The sequence below is a fragment of the Saccopteryx bilineata genome, chromosome 5 (assembly GCF_036850765.1).
Source record: "Saccopteryx bilineata isolate mSacBil1 chromosome 5, mSacBil1_pri_phased_curated, whole genome shotgun sequence".
Lineage (NCBI taxonomy): Eukaryota > Metazoa > Chordata > Mammalia > Chiroptera > Emballonuridae > Saccopteryx > Saccopteryx bilineata.
This window is the reverse complement of record NC_089494.1, coordinates 30121024-30141856: the sequence shown is the minus strand read 5'-3', so window position 1 is coordinate 30141856 and position 20833 is coordinate 30121024. Positions and strand designations below refer to the sequence as shown.

Sequence of the window (20833 nt, the reverse complement as noted above, 5' to 3'; positions counted from 1 at the left end):
AGAACAGGAGGAATGATTAGATATGCTCACCGGTAGGCCATTGGTAATAGAAGACTGACGAAGCAGTAGCTTGAATTAAGGATTCTGTAGGGTAGAGAAATATGAGCATACTTTTAGATAGAGTGAAAAACAAAACGTGTTTACAGAGAAAGCTTGGAGATGCAAGAGAACAGGACAGGAGCCACAAGAGTGATCGACAGCACATTGGGGTGCAGCACACAGGAGACACAGCTGGGGGAGAGGGTGGCACGAGTTAGCGAGCTGATTGAGAGCTGGGCGCAACTCGTGTCAGACAGCCTTTCAGTCCTTACGGTTTACTGAGAAACCAGTCTCCCCGGTGTATGGGTAACACGTGGCATTTCTTCTAGGACCTTAAGGAACAGAAATGTTACACGTGTGCATTTGGCCCTAAATTCACTTTGATAGTATCATAGCCTATCAGGAACTACAATCAGTATTTGAAACCAGAACAACTGAAGCATATTTAAAACATTTGCTGGAATGTAAATATTTTACTCATTTTACATTAGCCTAAATTAGATAGATTTTACTGTGAGATTACATATAAAATTATTCCTGCTTAAAGGTAACCATGCATTTTCCTGGTCTTATCCACTAACTAGGCCCTGAAGGACTTGGCTTCACTGTGGTGACCAGAGACTCTTCCATACATGGTCCTGGTCCCATTTTTGTTAAAAACATTTTACCAAAGGGAGCAGCAATAAAGGATGGCCGCCTGCAATCAGGGGACAGAATTTTGGAGGTAAGAATTGGAATTAATGCCTTCAATAAAATATTTCTTGGTGTTTAAATAAGTATATAAACATATATATTAATATTATATTTTAATATCATATATTGAAAATTATAACTAAAGACAAAATAAGGTCTTTAATTATAAAACTAGTTAATAAGCAGTCTAACTTTGTCAGTCCCCAGTAAGGTCAGTGATTTGGGGACAAGCAACACTGAAAACATTTTCCTATCTTCCTTTTCTTCTTTTTACTTCTTAGGGTCACTGGGGAATTTGGATAAAATCTAACAGTTCCTCTAATTAGGGGTAAGAATTTCAAAGTTACACCCAAGCCCTGGTAACAATTTCTTTAAACTCCTCTCACGAATGGGGCAACCTGTCTGAGGTTGATCTATGTGTATGGAGGAGTATTTGGAATGACCCAGTGCAAGAGGCTCCCCCCCTTCATTTACGTTGGTTTGATAACATCATCTCTTTGGCGAAATACATATTGTCAGCTTACCTTTCAAGAGATCCTCTCCACTGAAACAGCCTGGCTCCATTTAACTTTCCCACGGCACGGAAGCAGCCCCGTGAGCAGGTCCAGCCCAGGACAGAAGATGTGCCGAATGGCTCAACAGAGCCGCAAACGAGGAATCCCAATAACCTCTGATTACCTGATGATTATAAATTTCTAAATGTGGAGGATATTGTAGAATGGTAACAAAAGACTCCTATTTGCAGAGGAACTTACCATGGGATAATAGTCCATTTTGGCTTCTTGTATTAAGCAGAAAATGGTGCCCGTTAAGCATTGGAAATACACTTTCTTTCTATTTAAGGAATCATTCTCTGGTGTCTTTCAGCTTGATTTTTCTCCTCGTAAGAATGTGAAGTCTTAGGAGAAACTGCTCATATTAATTACTGACTGTCTGAGACTCTGCAGCACGATAATTAATGATGGTTGTTGTGTCACTGTTATTTATAACATGGTTGGTTTGGGCCCTTCTGTTTACCCTTCATTATTTCAGATCTTCATTGGTCATGGGGAGCCCATTTGCTGCTTACTTTCAAAAACCAATTAGGGCAAAAGGAGATGGCAAAGGTTGTCATCGTAGTTGTTTCTGTGATTGTATTCATTAGGTCAATGGCAGGGATGTCACTGGACGAACTCAGGAAGAGCTCGTGGCCATGCTGAGGAGCACCAAGCAGGGGGAGACGGCATCTCTGGTCATCGCCCGCCCAGAAGGAACTTTTCTGCCCCGAGAGTTGGTATGTTCAGATAGAGCCTAATCCGTTCAGTGAATTCCTAATAGCTGAAAGATGAGTTCCGTGTCACAGGCAACATTTTGTAACAATTTAAATCACACCAAAAGTCTTATGCTTGACTTGGGGTGCCACCATTTTAGAATGTTGATGCCATGAGTTGGATATATGCAAAGAGTCCTTCTAGTGTACAAAATTGATGACCCATTTAAGGAAGTAATTTAACAATATTCAACTGACTAAAGTATGCATTGAATATGTGCTATGCAAAACGTAATTAGCAAAAATGATTGTGGCCCCATTTCTCAGCAGTTTGCAGTCTAAAAGGAAATAAAAATATAAACAAATACTCAAAATGGTGATGGAGATGATGGACGAGGATTGCTCAGTGCTATAGAAGCAGATAAGAAGGGAATTTAACCCATTTTCAGGACTGGGAAAGGTATCTTGAGGAAGAGTATTTCAAAGTCTTATTAAGAATGTTTAATCTTCAAGCAGGTAACTACACATCTAGTAATCTGTTCTAAACTGAGCAGCAGAGAGGTGGAAGAAAGTTCTTGTATATTTTTCCTAAAGTCCTATTTATTGTAGTGATATATTGGGTGCTTCCCAGCCTTTAGGTATTGGTTGGATAAATAACTGGATAGCTCTCTAATGAAATGTAAGTATTTTAAATGGTCTCTGTGAAAAATTGATAATAACGTGAGGAAATTTTCATAGTATATTGTTAAGTAAAAGAGTAGGGTATAAAATTATATGTGCTGTATGATCAAATTATTTTTTAAAGCCTTTAAGTAAAGGAACTGAAAGGAGATATAACATGAACAGTTGGGATTATGAGGGAATTTCATTTTCTCATATTTTTCAATGAACACATTATTTATCTCATTATTGAAGTATTTTGAAAGGCTATAGAATCCTCCAAGGGCTTTTATGGTTAATAACAAAGAGGGATAGATGTGATAAGAGGACTCTTTTATTATATTTTGGTTTTTATTTTATTTCCTTTGAATCTACATAAAAAATGACAAAGGTCCATATGGCTAATATAATAGGCTCCCTGAATTAGATCCTCAAAAAAGAGAGAATTAGTTGAGAAAACTGAGACTGTTTAGCCTGAGAAAGCGAAAGTTAAGGACACATGATAATTGTTATCAGAGATGTAAAGAGTTATTGTATGGATTAGAAAGTAGACTTAACCTTTTTCCAGATAGTTTATATCCATTAATTCACTTGTGTAGTAATCTAACAATTTATTGAGCATCTGCTGTGAACTAAATTGGAGTTCTAGGGATACAAAAATGAGACTCACTTTCTGCCGTTCTTGAGCTTGTACCAGAATGCGTAGTTGGAAGGGATAATGTTCCAAGAACTTGCTAACTGCTGGAACTGTGCAAGAAGGTAAGGGCTGTTTAGAATATTGAAACAGACTTGCCTAACCATCTGCCTAAGGTGCTCTAAGAAAAAAATTTCCATTTCATAGATGGTAAGACTCAATAGCCTTTAAGATATCTACTCAGAGCCTAATATTCCATTACATGTATTTACATTCATGTTTGAATACACAGCCTTGCTGAATCACCTCTTGTATATTAATACTAATTATTACTAGCCAAGAAAACCCCTTTCCGGCCCTGGCTGGTTGGCTCAGTGGTAGAGCGTCGGCCTGGCGTGCAGAAGTCCCAGGTTTGATTCCCGGCCAGGGCACACAGGAGAAGCGCCCATCTGCTTCTCCACCCCTCCCCCTCTCCTTCCTCTCTGTCTCTCTCTTCCCCTCCCTCAGCGAGGCTCCGTTGGAGCAAAGATGGCCCGGACGCTGGGGATGGCTCCTTGGCCTCTGCCCCAGGTGCTAGAGTGGCTCTGGTCACAACAGAGCGACACCCTGGAGGGGCAGAGCATCGCCCCCTGGTGGGCAGAGCATCGCCAGAAAACCCCTTTCCTCCTTGTTTATGTAACATGGAGTTTTCATTCAATTATCCCTTCTCTTTGCCATTATCTTCTACATTTCCCCCTTTGCCCTGTTGTCAAAGAGGGAAAGGAAGATGGGTCAGTAATATAGACCATAAAGAGTGTACTCCCGCCTCCTTTCCTCCAACAGACTCTCTATATCCCAGCATTTTGGAAGGCAGAAGCTTGAATTCCAAGTTCATCCCCTCACTGAAGTTCCTTACTTTTCCTAAAAAGAAATGCTGCAGAAACTTGGAGTCTAGATTTTTCTCTAATATCTAGATGGACTTTCCTTTTAAGTCCTTATTTATTCAAACACCTTAGTCTTTTGCTACAAAAATCAAAGGGAAGAGAATAAGAAAAGGAAGCAGCACGTGTATATATAGCAGGAAGCCCTTTCACTTTTTATCTATTTCTTTGGTTACCGGAGATAAAAACTCTTAGAAAGCCCCGATGGGATTAGGTAGTACTTGTCTCAGGGAAAGGAGAACAAGGAAAGAAGTTTTAACTGTGTATTCTGTTGAACTATGGCCATGGAAGGAGTAAAACCCTATATAGAAAGAGAGGCCTCCTTATTGGCCCCTATCCATGCAAAAGACACTAATGACAGAGCTCCACCTGGAAGCTCAAACCCTCAGTGCCTCTGTCTCACACACAGTTCTGTATACCCTTCTGCATATGTTCTCTAGCATTCCCATCTCTACTGCTCAATCCTTCTTAGAAGTTCTTCCCCTCCCCCAGGTAAGGAGGAAAAGGGTATTAATCTTATTGCAAGTTGAAAATCTGAATACATTTTCAATCAAAGGCAACTACATGTGGAATTTAGCAAATGGAACACTAGGCTTTTCAGACTAAAGGGACCTGGATCCCTTGCCGGATAGCTCAGTTGGTGGGAGCATCCTCCTGAAGCTCACGGGTCCACCAGTTTGATCCCCAGTCAGGGCACATGCAGGAATAGATCGATGTTCTTGTCTCTCTCTCTCTCTCTCTCTCTCTCTCTCTCTCTCTCTTTCCCCTCCTCTCTCTCTCTCTAAAATCAATCAATAAAAATATTAAAAAAAAAAACAGGATCTGGAAGAATCTGTGAGTCCAACTATAATTTTGCAGTTGAGAAGACAACCTGCCTGAGGTTCCACAGGGAACAGGAACTAGAAGTCTATTACTTAGCATGTAATATCATGTCTGGAGTTCAAGTCCCTGTGCTCAACTTCTGTATCTACCACTTCCTGTGTGATCTAGAGCAGGTTACAGTATCATTCTGAGGCGCATCTGTATCGTGAGAGTGTTGTGAAGATTAAAAGAGATAATATATGCAGAACTTTTAGCCTAGTTCATGGCCAATTGTAAGTTGTCAATGCATGCTGCCTATAATTATTTCTTCTAGTACATTAGCACTTCTGTAGTACTCTAAACATAATATTCTACTGTAGATTCATTATGGGGTAAATAAATGTATGCAGTTTTGCCTGGGATTACCCACTCTTTCAAACATTGTTTTCTTTTTGATTATTTTTAAAATGTATTTTGGTATCCAAAATACTGAATTGCAAATAATTTTTATGACCAACCAAGTCCATAATTCAGGACAGCCTGTATATATTATTTTACTTTCATTTAATAGAATTTAGCAAAATTTGATTTCTGTCCCAGAAAGTGACATCATAGGCTGAGCCCACCAAAGGACATATTAAATTAATTGTACAGTGATGAGATTGAGTGCAAATAAATTATTTGTTCTCATTGTTTTTAGTTTTCTACAAAGTTTGGAGGGCATATGGTTAGTATCCTTTCTCATAGAATTCCCTGGCAAATCGTCTAGACTCTTTAAAAAATATTTGACTTCTAACTATCCAAGTATGTGGAATATTCTTTGAAGCCACAGCAAAGCAAGAGCCTTTGAGGCTAACAAGCACCTAAGTCATGTGGACCCAGAATCTTTGTTTTGGAGAAATACGGAGTAATTCTCTTTCCAGCCCAAATGCCGGCCTGGAGTGCTAAGTAGCATGAACCACACAGCAAGTTTAAAGAGAGGTCATGCTTGGCATGCACAGGAGTATTTCAGGGGAATTACTTCATAGTGTGGCATGCACCAAGCTATTTGAAAGAGCAGAATGAAGAACAGTGTGCTACATGATATACCTTTGTAGTTTTCTTCCAAAAAATACCAAAAAAAAAAAAAAAAAACCAACAACAAAACCCACGGAAGATGGTATCACTTAGGTCTCGTCTCCCTTATTGTGATTGATGCGCACACTTGACTTTCCATTGAAAATCCGGCAGGATGAAGGAAGGACAGCACTTCCTGCTTTTGTCTTGTTCTATCTCCTTTGAAGACAACAAACTGTGCTTATTGTTTTTCTTTTCTGAGAAACTGTCCTCTCCCTTTTGTTAAGCCTTGCTATTTCATAAGCTCTTCGCCACTTTTAACAGCACAGCCCTGCCTGTATTCTGACAGTTAAATCTTCCTTACTTCCTTGCTATCACTAGCTTATTGTAAAGTCTTAACACTCGCAGCCTAGGGAGCATGTGGTCAGCAGTTCTACAGGAAGCCCCAATAGAGGATGGCCTCTCGGATGTGACCCTCTGTCGTTCCAGAGGCCCTCACATCCATTTCCTGGTCATTTCTCCTGCCTGCCACATAGGAGAAGTGTACTGAATTCTTATGTTTTCTGAACCATGTCCTCCTTCCGGAGCAAATGGATACTGTCACAAATTTAGCAGCACCTTTAGCCAGCCTTCTTTCCATTTGCGGCAAGCTGGGCTGAAAGTCAAATAAGGAATTTATGTAATAGCATCACAACAATTTAGCTCTTTCTAGTATCATTACTAAAAAAAAAAACTGTGCTTCCGAAGTAATCTTTGCAGAATCCCAGTCTGGAAGATCCTTCGATCTGCCCACCCCCTGACTGGGTGAGAGTTTATTAAAGAGGTGTTTGCACGAGGGACATGATTGCAGAAGGAACTTTGAGCTTAGTGGTGGTAACAGAGTCGGAGGGTGAAACGGCTGGGGCCGCGTCTGCACTAGGAATGAAAACTGAGCTGCCCAGCCGTGGTTTGTTTGGTCTGTTCTGTGAGAGGCTAGGGTCTGTAAGCTCTTTTCCATCCCTGGCTCCTGAAAAAAAAAAATGTGTTTAGTGCAAAGTGTCGGATGAAGCTATCTTTCTGTTAAGGAAAGATCCTGAAAAACTGATGGTTATTTATCTATTTTATGCCTTATTTATTAAGAGCTTCAGTGAGCGGGCGACATCGTGTTATGTGTCATGAGTGTGCACATATGTGTGCATGTGTGCACATGCCTTCTTTCATTTATTGAAGAGAAAGGACTATTTTTGCTATTTCTTTGTTAACCCCTTTAATGTTTCATATTTTGACCTACTGCCTTATCTTTAAATTATCCTGAAAAATCACAGCAATCTCTGGTGAGGACAACCAGCTGAGAAAATTTCAAATGCATTTATAATTTCTACCTGCCAAGTTTGCCTGCTATTAAGTGATGGCCTCAGCAAGTGGGATTAACTATATTTCAAAGAAGCAAGTCACTCCTGCCTGGCATGATTGAGATCCGGAAGTTAGCCACGTTTGTCGTGCTGATTTGACCTTCACGTAGGAATATTGCTCTTGCTGAGAAAAAATAATGATGCACACATGTGTGTAGACTCCCTTAATAGTTTCTGTGCTTAGTGTTCTTCAACACTGCCTTACTTACCAGTCCCTGTGACTCCCTTAGCCAGTGACAGGTGGCTCCAACTCTTTCCCGGTTTTCTCTGTCTTCTTAAGTGAAAAATTCACATCTTCAGATGTCAAATTATTTAACATCATACATCACGCAAGAATTTTTGTTTGAAATTTGAGACGATCCTCATTTAATTGATATATTATTTTATTCCCTTTGGCTATTTGATTCAAATGATTCCATGCTTAATTAACCAAGGTACTTAAGGAAGAGTTAATATTATAGCAGTTATTGTGGATAAGTAGCAGAAATTGAAGAATGATTTCAGAACGATTTTTCTACAATAACCAAAGTGCCTGAGTTAGGTTTTGAAATTTAAATTATTATGCAAAAACTGAAATGCGGTGCTGTATTTTATGGATTCTCCAAGTAACACAGTGGTGGTGACACGATGGAGTCCATGCTGAGATATAGTCTCCATTTCTGCTTTTCCCTGCAAGAATTCCCTTTTCTTTTTTCTTTTTTTTTTTTTTACTGTATTTTTATTCAACCAATTTGTATTCAATCCTAGTCAGGGCTCTGCAACATGAACTCCAGAGGTGAGTAAGATGTGTTTCCGTCCAAGGGGAGCTTCTAGCCCATAAAGAAAAGAAAAATGATGACTTGAGGAAATCATGCAAATAAAGTGTTACAGTGATTCAAAGTTGGGAACGAAGAAAAATTTCGAAAATACAACAGACTTTAAGAAGGGTTTTGATGATTGAATATAATTTTAAAATGAAAAGCTGCTGGAGGTGGGGGTGGGAAGTAGAGTTCTCAAGTTAGAAAGAGGGATTAGAAAATTTAAAATGCATCAAGGAGATTGTGGGTAGACCAACTTCTCAGATTACTGAGCAAGGGGCTAACATGAGAAGTTGTGCTATTTGGAATAAATTGAAAGGAGCAAAGTGATGTTAGGATACCTGCTATGAGCTTACTGTGATTCACTAAAATGTAGTAGTTAGAAGCTTAGATTCTGGGATCAATCAGATGTGAGTTGAATCCTGGCTCTACGACTCCTGGCTCTATGACTGATTGGACGAATGGCCTTGAGTACGTTACCTCCCTGAGCCTCCCTTTCTCATCCTTCACATGAGGACCAGGTTATTGTCTGCCTAAGAGACGGCTCGCATTAAATGAGATGTATGTAAATGACTTAGAATAGGGGGCAGAATGGGATTCAACAAATGTTACTGTTATCATCATTGCTCATCTGAATGATGAATATTAAGTGTACACTTAGGGTTGCCCACTCACTGGTAACTAAAAGAGAGAAAAAAGTAGAATACTTTAGTTTGGGCATCTGATAGATGTCAGGGTGATGGAGTAGGAAATATCAGTAATTCTAAAGTTTTGAGTTTGGGTGTCTAGGGACAGCATTAAAAGATGTATGGGTTGGTTTGGAGGAGAGAACAATTATTTTGTCCTAGAATTGTCTTTCTTTCATGGATCCCAAGCTGGTCTATGGGCCTGTGATCATCAGCACTTATTCCTTCTCCCTACTTTCTAGCCATTCCAAGCTCTTTTTGCCTGTTTAAGATGATCTGAGGGCCCCTCTCCTTGCCAGGTATTTGCTATGAGCCTTCCCCTGTCTAGGACACCCCTGCCTTCCCCTTCACGTCACAGCTCCGTAAGATATCTGCTTACAGGTCCCTTCCTTGAGCAGAGCTTTCTTAGAGCCCCCGTGTCAGTTATGGAGCCCACTTCATTTCCCATTTGTATTCAGTCTGCCCTTTACCTGTGCCCCTGATCCATATTGTTCAAATTGCTGCATTAGACCTTCAGCACTGTAGAGAAATAATGATTAAGAGCTGGATTTGGGAGTCGGGTAGCCTGAATGTGAATCCCTGCTTTCCTATCCTATTCAGTCTCTCAATGCCTCCGTTTCCTTACCTGTCAAGTGCTGATAACAGCATGTAATATGTGAGAATTAGCTGAGCATAGATGCTAGCACATGATAAATCTCAAATAATGTTAGCTCGTGTTATTCCCTGTGCCTGGTGCACACTATGTGCTCAGTAAATATTTGTTGACTGAAGAAATGAAAGGTTTGCATTATCAAAGCAGATGACGTAGAAGCCTAAAAAAAGATATTGCTAATGGAGCTATTACCCCTAATCCATTCCTAATCTTTATCTAATGCATTATCTATTCTGCTATACTTGTTTTAAACCAAATAAAAAATAGACAGAGGTTTCCTCAGATTTCAGGGCATTGCAATCTTTAATTACAGCTACACAAAACAGAAAGGGTAGGGATAGTTAGGATTGAATGTAGATGACAATTTATACCTAAATTAAACTATCGTTTAAATTATCATCAGGGCATTTGCATAATCTAGTGCAGTTTACTTGTAAAGATGTTGGAAAGTATTACCTTTTATTTAAAAAAATATATTGGAGGTATTTTTAAAATGTTAAAAGTATTTTTTTAGATACTTCAATCTTTGCTATAATAACTTGTTAGAACAGTGGTTCTCAAAGTGTCCTTTTAGGCCAGCCATGTGGTGTCACCTGGGAACTTGATACACATGCACATTCTCAGGCTCCCTCCATATCAGAGAACTTGAAAATCTAGAGGTGGGGCTCAAAGAGGTGTTTTAACAAGCCTTGCAGATAGTTCTGAGGCTCACTCAAGGTTGAGAACCTTTGGAATAGTGGTTGCATTATAAACAGCGTATGGACAATAGGGTAACTGAGTGACTATAATTGACTAGCTGCAGTAATCAAATTTTCAACTTTTTCTATCCTGCAAACAGTTTTTGCTCTGTGAAAAATATTCTGTGAAAAATTTAAGCCCTGCGTCTCTTTGGCCACATGCCCCTCATTTTGGCCATGGGCCAGTGCTGAGCACAATCCAATTCCTCAACTCAATTACACCTGATTCATTTAGGCAAACTCAATTGTACTTGACTTTTTCAGGCCCAACTCAATTGTGCTTTAAAGTTTTCACACTCAGTTTGATTGTGCTCAAAATTTGTTAGGTTGCCACCTTGTTACTTGTAGATGTAGACACTTACCAAAGGAAGGTATTCCCAGGACAGCTTAAGAAATTGGGTTATTGGTATTCATTTGCAGTTATACCAGTTTCCCTTCTCCCTTCCCCTTTATCTCCAACGTGGGATGCTAGAGGGTAAGAAATGCCCCACTGGCCTCTGACATGGACCGTGTCCTCCCATCCCCCCATATGCTGTGGTTGAGCTCATGACAAAGATTTTAAAACTCCTAAGAAAGTGATCTTCGTTGACTCTCACAAAGCAACAATGCTGAGGTATTCCCACTTATCTCATTTTGTTTGTTTGTTTCTTTGTTTTTTAGATAGCAAAACAGGGCACTGAGATATTGGCCCTTTTCAGAATTTACATCGTTGTCAAAATCAGGAACATTTTTTAAGTAAGACTTCCACCTCACGGAGATAAACTTCATCCCTTCTCTCGCTTGTGCTGTGCACGAGACTCTGGGTCCTCGATCTCTGCCAGTTTTTTGAACGCGTTCAATAACCCACAAGGCTGAGGGATTAATAGTCATTTGCTACTCCCTGGGAAGTACTTATACCTGAAAGAATTTTACTGAACCCTTGTCAGCAAAATCTAGTCTTGGCAAAATAGATGATGATAAATGCTCTGGTTCAGCATTATTAAAACAGATGGAGGAAGTGCTGGCCGTTTTGCCTGGTTGTATGGCTTCCAGGTGTCAGAGTGAAAATACTTAATGGCCTTTATCACAAGACTGGTTTTGTTGGAGAGTGGAAGGTGGTGGAAGGAGGCGTTTTCTATGCTGAAAAGAAGCTCTCATGACATTTCAGAGGATTGGGGCCTAATTACATTCTCTTGCGAAGTTAAGGATGAGGAGCCAGGAGACTTAGCTGTGCTCTCATGGCACGGAAATATGTCTTACTAGTGGTCACTGTGGCCACAATTGGGCTTTTGTGGGCTAAAAAAAAAGGGCAGTTTGTGAATATATATGTTTAAACAGCTCAGAAAAATTAATATTGTGACCATCGACAAAACTCTGTCCTTCTTAGTATCCATTAAGCCAAATGTTACCAGTAATTCATGCCAGCTGTTGATACTGAGCAGCTGGATAAGATGGTGGTTACAAAACTCGGGGGAAGACCTTGTTGCTTAATTACCTCGACCCTTGCAATATGTCCATTTGTTCAGGTACATTTTCTGTAAAAGGATGTGTAAAGAATAAGGGGGGAAAATGTACTACCCTAATTGATTGCGGTTGACTTCTCCAGCTGTTATCAGAGTAAATACCCTACTTGTGAAACTGCCACTACAGTCCCTTGGCTTTTGAAAGTAGACTTAGAGATTTGAACATGTTTCCTCTGCCTGTTTTTCAGGAATATCTGTGATCTTTATCAAAAGAATATCAGTTTACAACTGCTACTTTCTTTTCTTCCTTAAGGGCTGATAAAACAGAGATAGACACTTAAATAACAATCTGTTGCCACTTACCTCTTCCCATGCTCTGTCCCCAAAGATTCTCTGAGCAATGACTTTTAAATATGTTCTCATTATTTTTAATGAATGTGCAGAACATATGACGCATAATGCACCAGTAAATAGGTGCCCTTTTACTGAACTTGTCAGATATAATAAAACGTGGAAGGAAATAAGATTCATTTTTTTTCTTTAAGATATTATAATCATTTAAATTAAGATGTCCAAGTACAAATCACATAATATCCAATTCCTGTTGCTGCCTAAATGAAGCCCCACCACAGTTCCGGTTCTCTTTTAAATAAAGAATGTTTGATCACCATGGTTAAAAAGACAAAAGAACATTTAATATTGTTATATCTCTTTAAGTTTACCCTTCTGTAAATCCGCCCCAATGGCAGAATATTCAATTACAAACGAGTCCAATTATGTTTCCTGACTACTTATTGAGTTCTATGAAGGACTTTTATCACTAGTCTTTCCATAATTAATCCTTTGCCTTTCTTAGAGGCTTTGCATTTAAGCAAGCATTGTTGAACAGCTTGAAATGCTGTTTCAGTTTTCTTATATTTTCTCTTTTTTTCCTCTTCCTTCTTATCCCCTTTTATTTTTTTGCATCTGACCTATCATCCTGCCTTTCTAGAAGCAAATAACATTCAGTATGGTATTTGTCAATTGCAGGCTATATTTATTTCTACATTACATTAAGATGTCAGATGGTGCTGAAGAGGAAGGTAATAGTACATTAAATTACGTTAAAATGCCACAGGGTAGATGAAGATGGTAGTAGAATGGGGGGAAAAAAGTCTCCAAGAACAACAAAGCCTCTGTGAGTCATTACTGCCTATGTACAGACTGGGGCAGATGTCAGTTTGCAGTTGTGAGTACACAAAACACAGTTTATTCTTGAATTATTATATATTAATTATTATATCATTTTCTATATGACCAACTGTAAACCTACTTTTGCCCCACCGTGTATTGGAGCCCACAGCTTTTGGATTATGGAACTGTGGGCCTTGACACCCTGCAGGTGAGTCACAACGTTCAGCCAGACAGGAGAGGGCTTGTCCCCTTGCTCTCCATCCCAGCAGCTATATTTCATCTATAGACTTGACTTCTACCTTAAGGGGAAAAATACCTAGAAACACATAAGCAAAAAAAAAAACCCCAAAAGTAGAAAAATAAAGAAACACCCGACCAATACATCATACCTGTGACTTGCTTGCCCTTGATCTCCTGAACACCAAATGCTTCCCTCCCATGATGCTCAGGGAGAGGTTGACATTCGGGAGAATTGTCTTCTTGGGTCTCCATGTTCCTTTATTTCTGGGTGCACATTGAGGATAATAGGAACCGATTGTTCAACAAATATTTACTGAATAGATGCTATTTCCAGGTTAGTTGATCAAATGCTTGTTGAACGTTTATTTGTGCTCAATGCTGAGCTATGCACTGGGTATTTTCACATTATTAAATCGGGCACTTTGCTAAGTGCCGTTAGAGAAACCAAGTAAGGATGTGGCAATAGTGTCTGTCATCTGTGAGGAAAGCTGATAGGAGGGAAACAGTTGCACAAATTTAAGGAAGAAGCTGACAGGTGAATAGTGAACCAGAAGTTCACTATCAAAAGGGAGAACTCCATAAGGGCCTTATTAAGACCATGAAAAATTTCATTTGTGAGGCGCGTCTGGGTTCCAGATAGAGCCAACAAAGCAAGGAGAGAAAATACCTTAGGGATGTGGAGAAACATGAAGCAAGACAGGAAGAAAACCAGGAAAAGGGAGGAGAGAGGAAAGGAATATTTTAGCTACAGTATTAATATTGTTGGCAACTTATATGATGATCACAAGAGCAAAATTTGCAAGTTCATAACAGCATCATGTCTAGAGATAATATAGAAATGCCACTAACTGTGAATTTAAGATCTATTTTTATGCCCTCTTTTATAAGGTCTGTGTTCATAGGTTGTCTGTTTATAAGTTTTGTGTCTGACTTACTCATGCAGCTGGCCTCCCGTATGTGGCTGTCAGTGGGCGCTGGCTCTTGGGTAGGGCACACTGGCTCTCGTTCACGCGATCTCTTACCCTCCAGAAGGCCCGTCTGGCTTCCTTACATGACAGTCTCAGGACAGCAGAAGCATGAGTGCAGGGCTCTCTAGGCCTGGCCTTGCCAGTTGTACGGTGTCACTTCTGGCTCATTCTTCTTCTTTAAAATAACTTCTTATTTTTCAATTATAGCCGATATACACTATTATATTAGTTTCAGGTGTATAACATAGTGATTAGACATTTATATAACTTACAAAGTAATTACCCAATAACCCTTGTACTCATCTGACACCGTACATAGTTATTACAATGTTAATGACTATATTCCTCACGCTCTACTTTACATCCAAGGGACTGTTTTTATAACTGGCAATTTGTACATTATAAACCCTTTCTGTTTTTCAGCTATTCCCCTATTTCCCCTTCCATGTGGTGACCATCAAAATGTTCTCTGTATCTATGAGTTTGTTTCTATTTTTTTAGATTCTACATATAATTCAAATCATACTTATTTCACTTCACATAACGCCCTCTAGATCCATCTGTGTTATTGTAGATAGCAAGATTTCATTTTGTCAAGCCTGACCAGGCGGTGGCGCAGTGGATAGAGCATCAGACTGGAATGCAGAGGACCCAGGTTTGAGACCCCAAGGTCGCCAGCTTGAGCATGGGCTCATCTGGTTTGAGCAAACTCACCAGCTTGGACCCAAGGTCGCTGGCTCGAGCAAAGGGTTACTGGGTTTGCTGTAGCCCCACTGTCAAGGCACATATGAGAAAGGAATCAACGAACAACTAAGGTGTCGCAATGCGCAACGTAAAACTAATGATTGATGCTTCTCATCTCTCCGTTCCTGTCTGTCTGTCCCTGTCTATCCCTCTCTCTGCCTCAGTAAAAAAAAAGATTTCATTCTTTCTTATGACTGAATGATATTTTATTGTGTATATGTACCATTTCTTTATCTATTCATCTATTGATGCACACTTAGATTGCTTCCATATCTTAGCTATTGTAAATAATGCTAAAATGAACATATAGATACATTATATCTTTTTGAATTACTGTTTGGGGTTTCCTTGGATAAATATCCAGAAGTGGCATTTATGGGTCCTTTTTGTTTCATTATAACCTTTGTTTTAAATTCTATTTTTGTTTGATATAAATATTTCTACCTCGGCTTTTCTGTTGTTGTTTCTCTTTGCATGAAATGTCTTTTTCCATCCTTTTACTTTCAGTCTATGTGTCTTTCAATCTGAAGTAGGTCTCTTGTAGGGATTATATGAATAGGTTTTGTTTTCTTATCTGTTCAGCCACCTTATGTCATTAGATTGGAAAATTTAATCCATTTGCATTTAAAGTAATAGTTGACAGATATGTTGTTATTGCTATTTTATTATAAATGTCTTTTATCTTTATATTTTTTTCTTTTTCTGAAAGAAGTCCCTTTAACATTTTTTGCTATGTTGTTTTGGTGATGATGAGCTCCTTTAGCTTTTTCATGTCTGGAAAGCTGTTTATCTGTCCTACGATTCTAAATGATAGCTTTGCTGGACAGAGTAATCTTGGTTAGAGGTCCTTTTTTATCACTTTTAATAGGTTTTTTTGTTTGTTTGTTTGTTTTTTGGGGGGGGTTAGTACATCAATGGCAGGGATTAACCCTTAAGCTAATTGGTTGTGAGGATTGGTCATGAGTACAGTGGAGGAGCTATTGTGAAGGGGCTGACCACACAGAGCAGGATTTACTTTAGCAGGGCTCAGGTGCCTGCTGAAAATGCTCTGGAGCTAAGCACAATGTTTACCTATGCCACCGTCTTGACCAGAAGCCTCTTCTGCCACATTCTCTTGGTCAAAGCAAGTCACAAAGCCAGTCAAGATCCAAGGGAGAAGCAGATAGATTCTATGATTAAATGGAAAGATTAGCAGTCACATCCAGGAGGCATAATTTATTGATATCAATAATCTCTCACATTAGATTAGGAAATTTAAAGAAAGCACACTGTTCTATAGCAGAATGAGTGTAGGACAGGGATATAAGACTTGGGTTATTGCCTGAGCACTGCCGCTAGATGTTTGAGTTTTAGAAAAGCCATTTAACCTCTTGGGTTGTATCTTTCTTAATGACTTGACAAAAATTTTGAGTTTTTTCTTGATGCAAATACTGTACAAAAGATGTAGTTTCACTACTTTGTTGTTTAACAGCATTTTTAACTATGATATTCTTGCTAAACATAAATTCTTATTCCTACTCTAACTACTTCTATCCCTAGATGAGGGATAGATACGGTTTACCCTTTCTTCTACCATCACATTCAGAGATTTACTCTTTTATAGTAGACACTGTGGATAAAAAAGGGGCCATATACTAAACCTGTCAGGCTTAGGGGAGGCCTGCATAGTGGACCTTACAAACCCAGGAACTGAAAGTAGCCAAGTACAATGGTCTGAACATAAAAATTTGTAACTGAAAGCCAGTCATAACGGGTAGTCCTGTCCTAGGCCTGTAGCTTCTTTGACAAAGGTCAGTCTTTACCTTACATGAGCCATTTTATTGTCCTTTTGCAACTAAGATAACATCACCTTTGAAATGTCAGAGTAATCTCCTTTTCCAGACCCCTCAGGGCACAGCTGAGAAGGAGGGAACAGAAAACCCCTCACTGTTATCTTGTTCCCAGAACACCGTCTCTGTGTGCTATAAATAGTCATTATTAACCATCCTGTACTCACCAATGTGAAAGAAATATGTGTCTCTCCATTTCACTTTTTATTGAACCCCAGAAATTCCCCAGCTTTGCATTTTCTCTCCGCCTTAATCTAACCCCAGTGGGTTTCCTGTAACCCTCCTCTGTCTTCTCCTTTTTCTCTAATGTATACAATGAGGGGCATAACTGCCATTCTCCAGAGCATTCTTTCAGTCCATGGAGATGTGGCTTCCCGGTACTGACATCAGTTTAGCTCGGATAAACTCATACAAAGCCTCTACAGGTCTGGACATTTCCTATTATGTTGACAACACACACAACCTGAACAGGGGACTGGGAGTAGAATTTGGATTGTGTAGGTTGTGATAAACAAATAAATATTAAAATTAAATTATCAAAAGAAAAAGTAATTTGACAGTAAATAAGGAAAAGAGGTTCCTTATCTATACAATGAGGAATGGCCTCTTAGGTCTCTTCCTAATGCAAAATAATCTTCTCTGAATTTCTGTGCATCAAATCTGAGCATGGCACTCGATGGAGAGAGTGCCTGGATAATGAATGACCTGTATACTGTATGAAAGGGCAGCAGGAATGTGCCTCTGAGTGTTTGTTCCACATGTCAGAATGCCTTGGGAGCATTTGACCTAAACAGTGCCTTCCCCTAAGTGAATGTAGAGCTAACAAATTGCGAACAGATATCTTTCTCATGCCCACCTTTTTGATCTCCAGCCATTGTGGTGCTTACTGCCCTAGTGGTTAGTAACACAGCTGGAGCCCTTCCTCTGATCCATTCCTGAGGCCACCATGGCTGCGGGTGTCATGGGAAACTTCACTTCCACGGCCAGTGTGAAAGGAAATGTGTTCTCCTTTCCAAAGGTGGTAGTGCAGGTGTATTTTCCCATAGAACATCCCAGTAAAATGTAAATCACTACCTGCTGTTATATTTTAGAGATACAGTGGAATAAACAAACCTGTTACCTAATTGAACCTCAGGCTAAATTTACCAGTACTTCTTTTGAGAGAGAAAAAATAATTTAAGTTGCAAGAACCAGGTTTACATACTTAGAACATATAACCTGTTTTCTAATTGTCTTTATCTACCGTTAGTTTATTTAAAGCTGATTTTCAAAGAAAAGTGAATAAATTGTAAACACTATTTATTAAAGTTTTGGCTATCCTTGATGCAATAAAAAAAATCTCGGGGTTCTGGATTCTTTTATTTGAAAAATATTAGTGGCCTGACGGGGCGGTGGCGCAGTAGATAGAGCGTCAGACTGGGACACAGAGGACCCAGGTTCGAGACCCCGAGATCACCAGCTTGAGTTTGGGCTCATCTGGTTTAAGCAAGGTTCACCAGCTTGAGCTCCAAGTTGCTGGCTTGAGCAAGGGTCGGGTCACTTGGTCTGCTGTAGTCCCCCAGTCAAGGCACATATAAGAAAGCAATCAATGAGCTACTAAGGTACCACAATGAAGAATTGATGCTTCTCATCTCTCTCCCTTCCTATCTGTCTGTCCCTACCTGTTCCTTTCTCTGTCTCTCTCTCTGCCTTTGTCACACACATGCAAAAAAATGAGTAATATGAGTGTGTCAACATTAGCAACTTGTTGAAAACTTGGCAGATTATTTTCAATGTAATTATTAATTCAAGCCACTTCAATTTCTCTCTGGTACTGGACAGGCTGTAAATAAGTTATATAAATAAATATTAATGCAATTATATTGCATTAATTTGGTAATTTTATGTACTATGTAGGCATGCAAGAAAATTAAAGATGAAGGCTGCTGAACTTGTTCATATTTGAAAATATACATAAGAGTGACTTATTCCCTGTATCATAAAGAGTTAGAAATGCACTAGTTTTCAGCTGCATAACTGAGTATGATTGTAAAAATATATATGTGTAATTTTTCATGGTAGTTAAGTTAATAACATGTCACTATAATTTGTGTGCTTCTGAAATAGAAACCAAATCATGTGCAACCTAGTTGGAAGAAAAGTAAAGACAAAATAGGTTTTAACAAGCTAGTTGCTTACTTTTATTTTTAAAAGTACTATAATATATGGAATTTTAATTGAATTTATTGGGGTAACATTGGTTAATAAAATCATATAGGTTTCAGGTGTACAGTTCTATAATGCGTCATCTGTGTATAATATTGTATGAACACCACCCCAAGTCAAGTCTCCTTCTGTCACCATTTATCCCCCTTTACTCTCTTCTCCTTCCCCCACCTCCTTTTCCCTCTGGTAATCACAATACTGAAGTCTGTCTATGAGGTTTTTGTGTTTGTTTAGGGACTTTTTTTTTTTCTTAATCCCTTCACCCTTTATACCCAGCTTTGCAACCCTACCTCCCTTCTGACAGCTGACAGTCTATTCTCTATGAGTCTATTTCTGTTTTGTTTGTTACTTTATTTCATTCCTTAGATTCCAAATATGAGTGAAATTGTATGGTACTTGTCTTTCTCTGACTCATTTATTTCACTTAGCGTAATTCTCTCTAGGTCCATCCATGCTGTTGCAAATAGTAAGATGTCCTTTTTTAGGGCTGAGTAATATTCCATTGTGTAAATGCCCCACAGCTCTTTTATTTGCTCATCTACTGATGGGCACTTGGGCTGCTTCCAAATCTTGGCTATTGTAATTAACACTGCAGTGAACACAGGGGTGCATATATTCTTTTGAATTAGTGTTTCGAGTTTCCTCAGATATGTTCCCAGGAGTGGAATCACTAAGTCCTAAGCCTTTGCTGCCAGATAACAGTTCAGAGAGTCCTCTTTAACCTGTAGGGTTTCCTGCAGAAGAGGATAGTGATAGCATGTAAATGTCTTACTTTTGAACCTTTGAAATTATAACCCGAAGATTGCTTGCCTTTCACCCTCAGCTCTCAATGACTCTCAAGGGAGTCGGCGAGTCTTATCAGCCGGGCACAGCCGGGCAAGGGCAGCCGGCACATTGAGAGGCCAGGGCAGTGTCGTGGGTGAGACCACTGGGCAGGTAGTGAAAGGCCTCTCGCTGTGTTAAACAAATGCTGTTTCCTTCCTGTCTTCCGCAGGACCTCACTTTGTTTTTCACTTCGCTTCTGGTATAAGAACAATATGGATTCATAAGGCCACTCTGCCTGTGAGGAGATGTGTGTAGTATTATCATAAATCCGCAGATAAAAAGTGCAGTGGTCAATGAGAACAGGCATTCTTGGATGAAATAAAAAAGGTTTAATTGAAAACACTGTCCCAGGAGAGACGGATGACTGAGCATGATACTGAGTAGGCATTAATGGCCATAAACCAGAGACTGAGAAAAGTGAAGAGAAGATGATTCTATTTTTCTTTTTGTTAGTATCCAAATCCATTTTTCTTTTAAGAATGTAGATTATCCTAATAAAATACTAGGGAGGGGAAGTGGGGTTTTGATCAGACACAATGTTCTTAGAACACTATTAATATTTCTTAAGAAGTTCCAGCTGAATTATCTACTAGTACAAATAGTTTTGTTAGAAGTTAGAAATCCAGACAGAGTACAGAGTGTACTGATATGCTGAAAAATGGTTAAAATCGATACATACCTACTGTGTTGAGTTATAACATATTAGAAAATGACTTGTACTTATTCATAATTATAGACTTTTGGGGAGGGTCTTTTATTATATCTCTCAGCTTGTTCTTTAAATACATTGAGTTTTTTTTCAGTGTATCAGAAAAAAATAAAAACTGAAAGAGGTTTCAGAACATGCGGTTCATATTAAGCACCAGACGGCTTGCTTCGTATCACCAAAATACAGCTGCCGCCTTTGTATAAAGCTCATACTTGTTTGGCCAATGCCCTAATTTTTGATGTGTCTAAAATAATGGGACAAACCCTATATCTACAGATACAAAGACTGGGATTAAGGAGTGCCTTAACAAGAACGTAATTGGTTAGGTATCTTTTTTTACCATTCATTAACATATTTGAATTATGACTTTGATTTTTCTTTTA

The 20833-nt window shown here is 39.1% G+C and overlaps 1 protein-coding gene across 2 annotated transcripts in view; it reads left to right on the top strand.

The window, feature by feature from the left end:
* PARD3B (par-3 family cell polarity regulator beta) overlaps nt 1-20833 on the top strand; it is a 1080223-nt gene that overhangs the window by 592173 nt on the left and 467217 nt on the right. For both annotated transcript variants that reach the window (XM_066278755.1, XM_066278754.1), the window contains exons 9-10: nt 624-763; nt 1877-2005. In XM_066278755.1, the coding sequence (XP_066134852.1) occupies nt 624-763; nt 1877-2005 (269 nt within the window). The remainder of the gene's footprint in view (nt 1-623; nt 764-1876; nt 2006-20833) is intronic.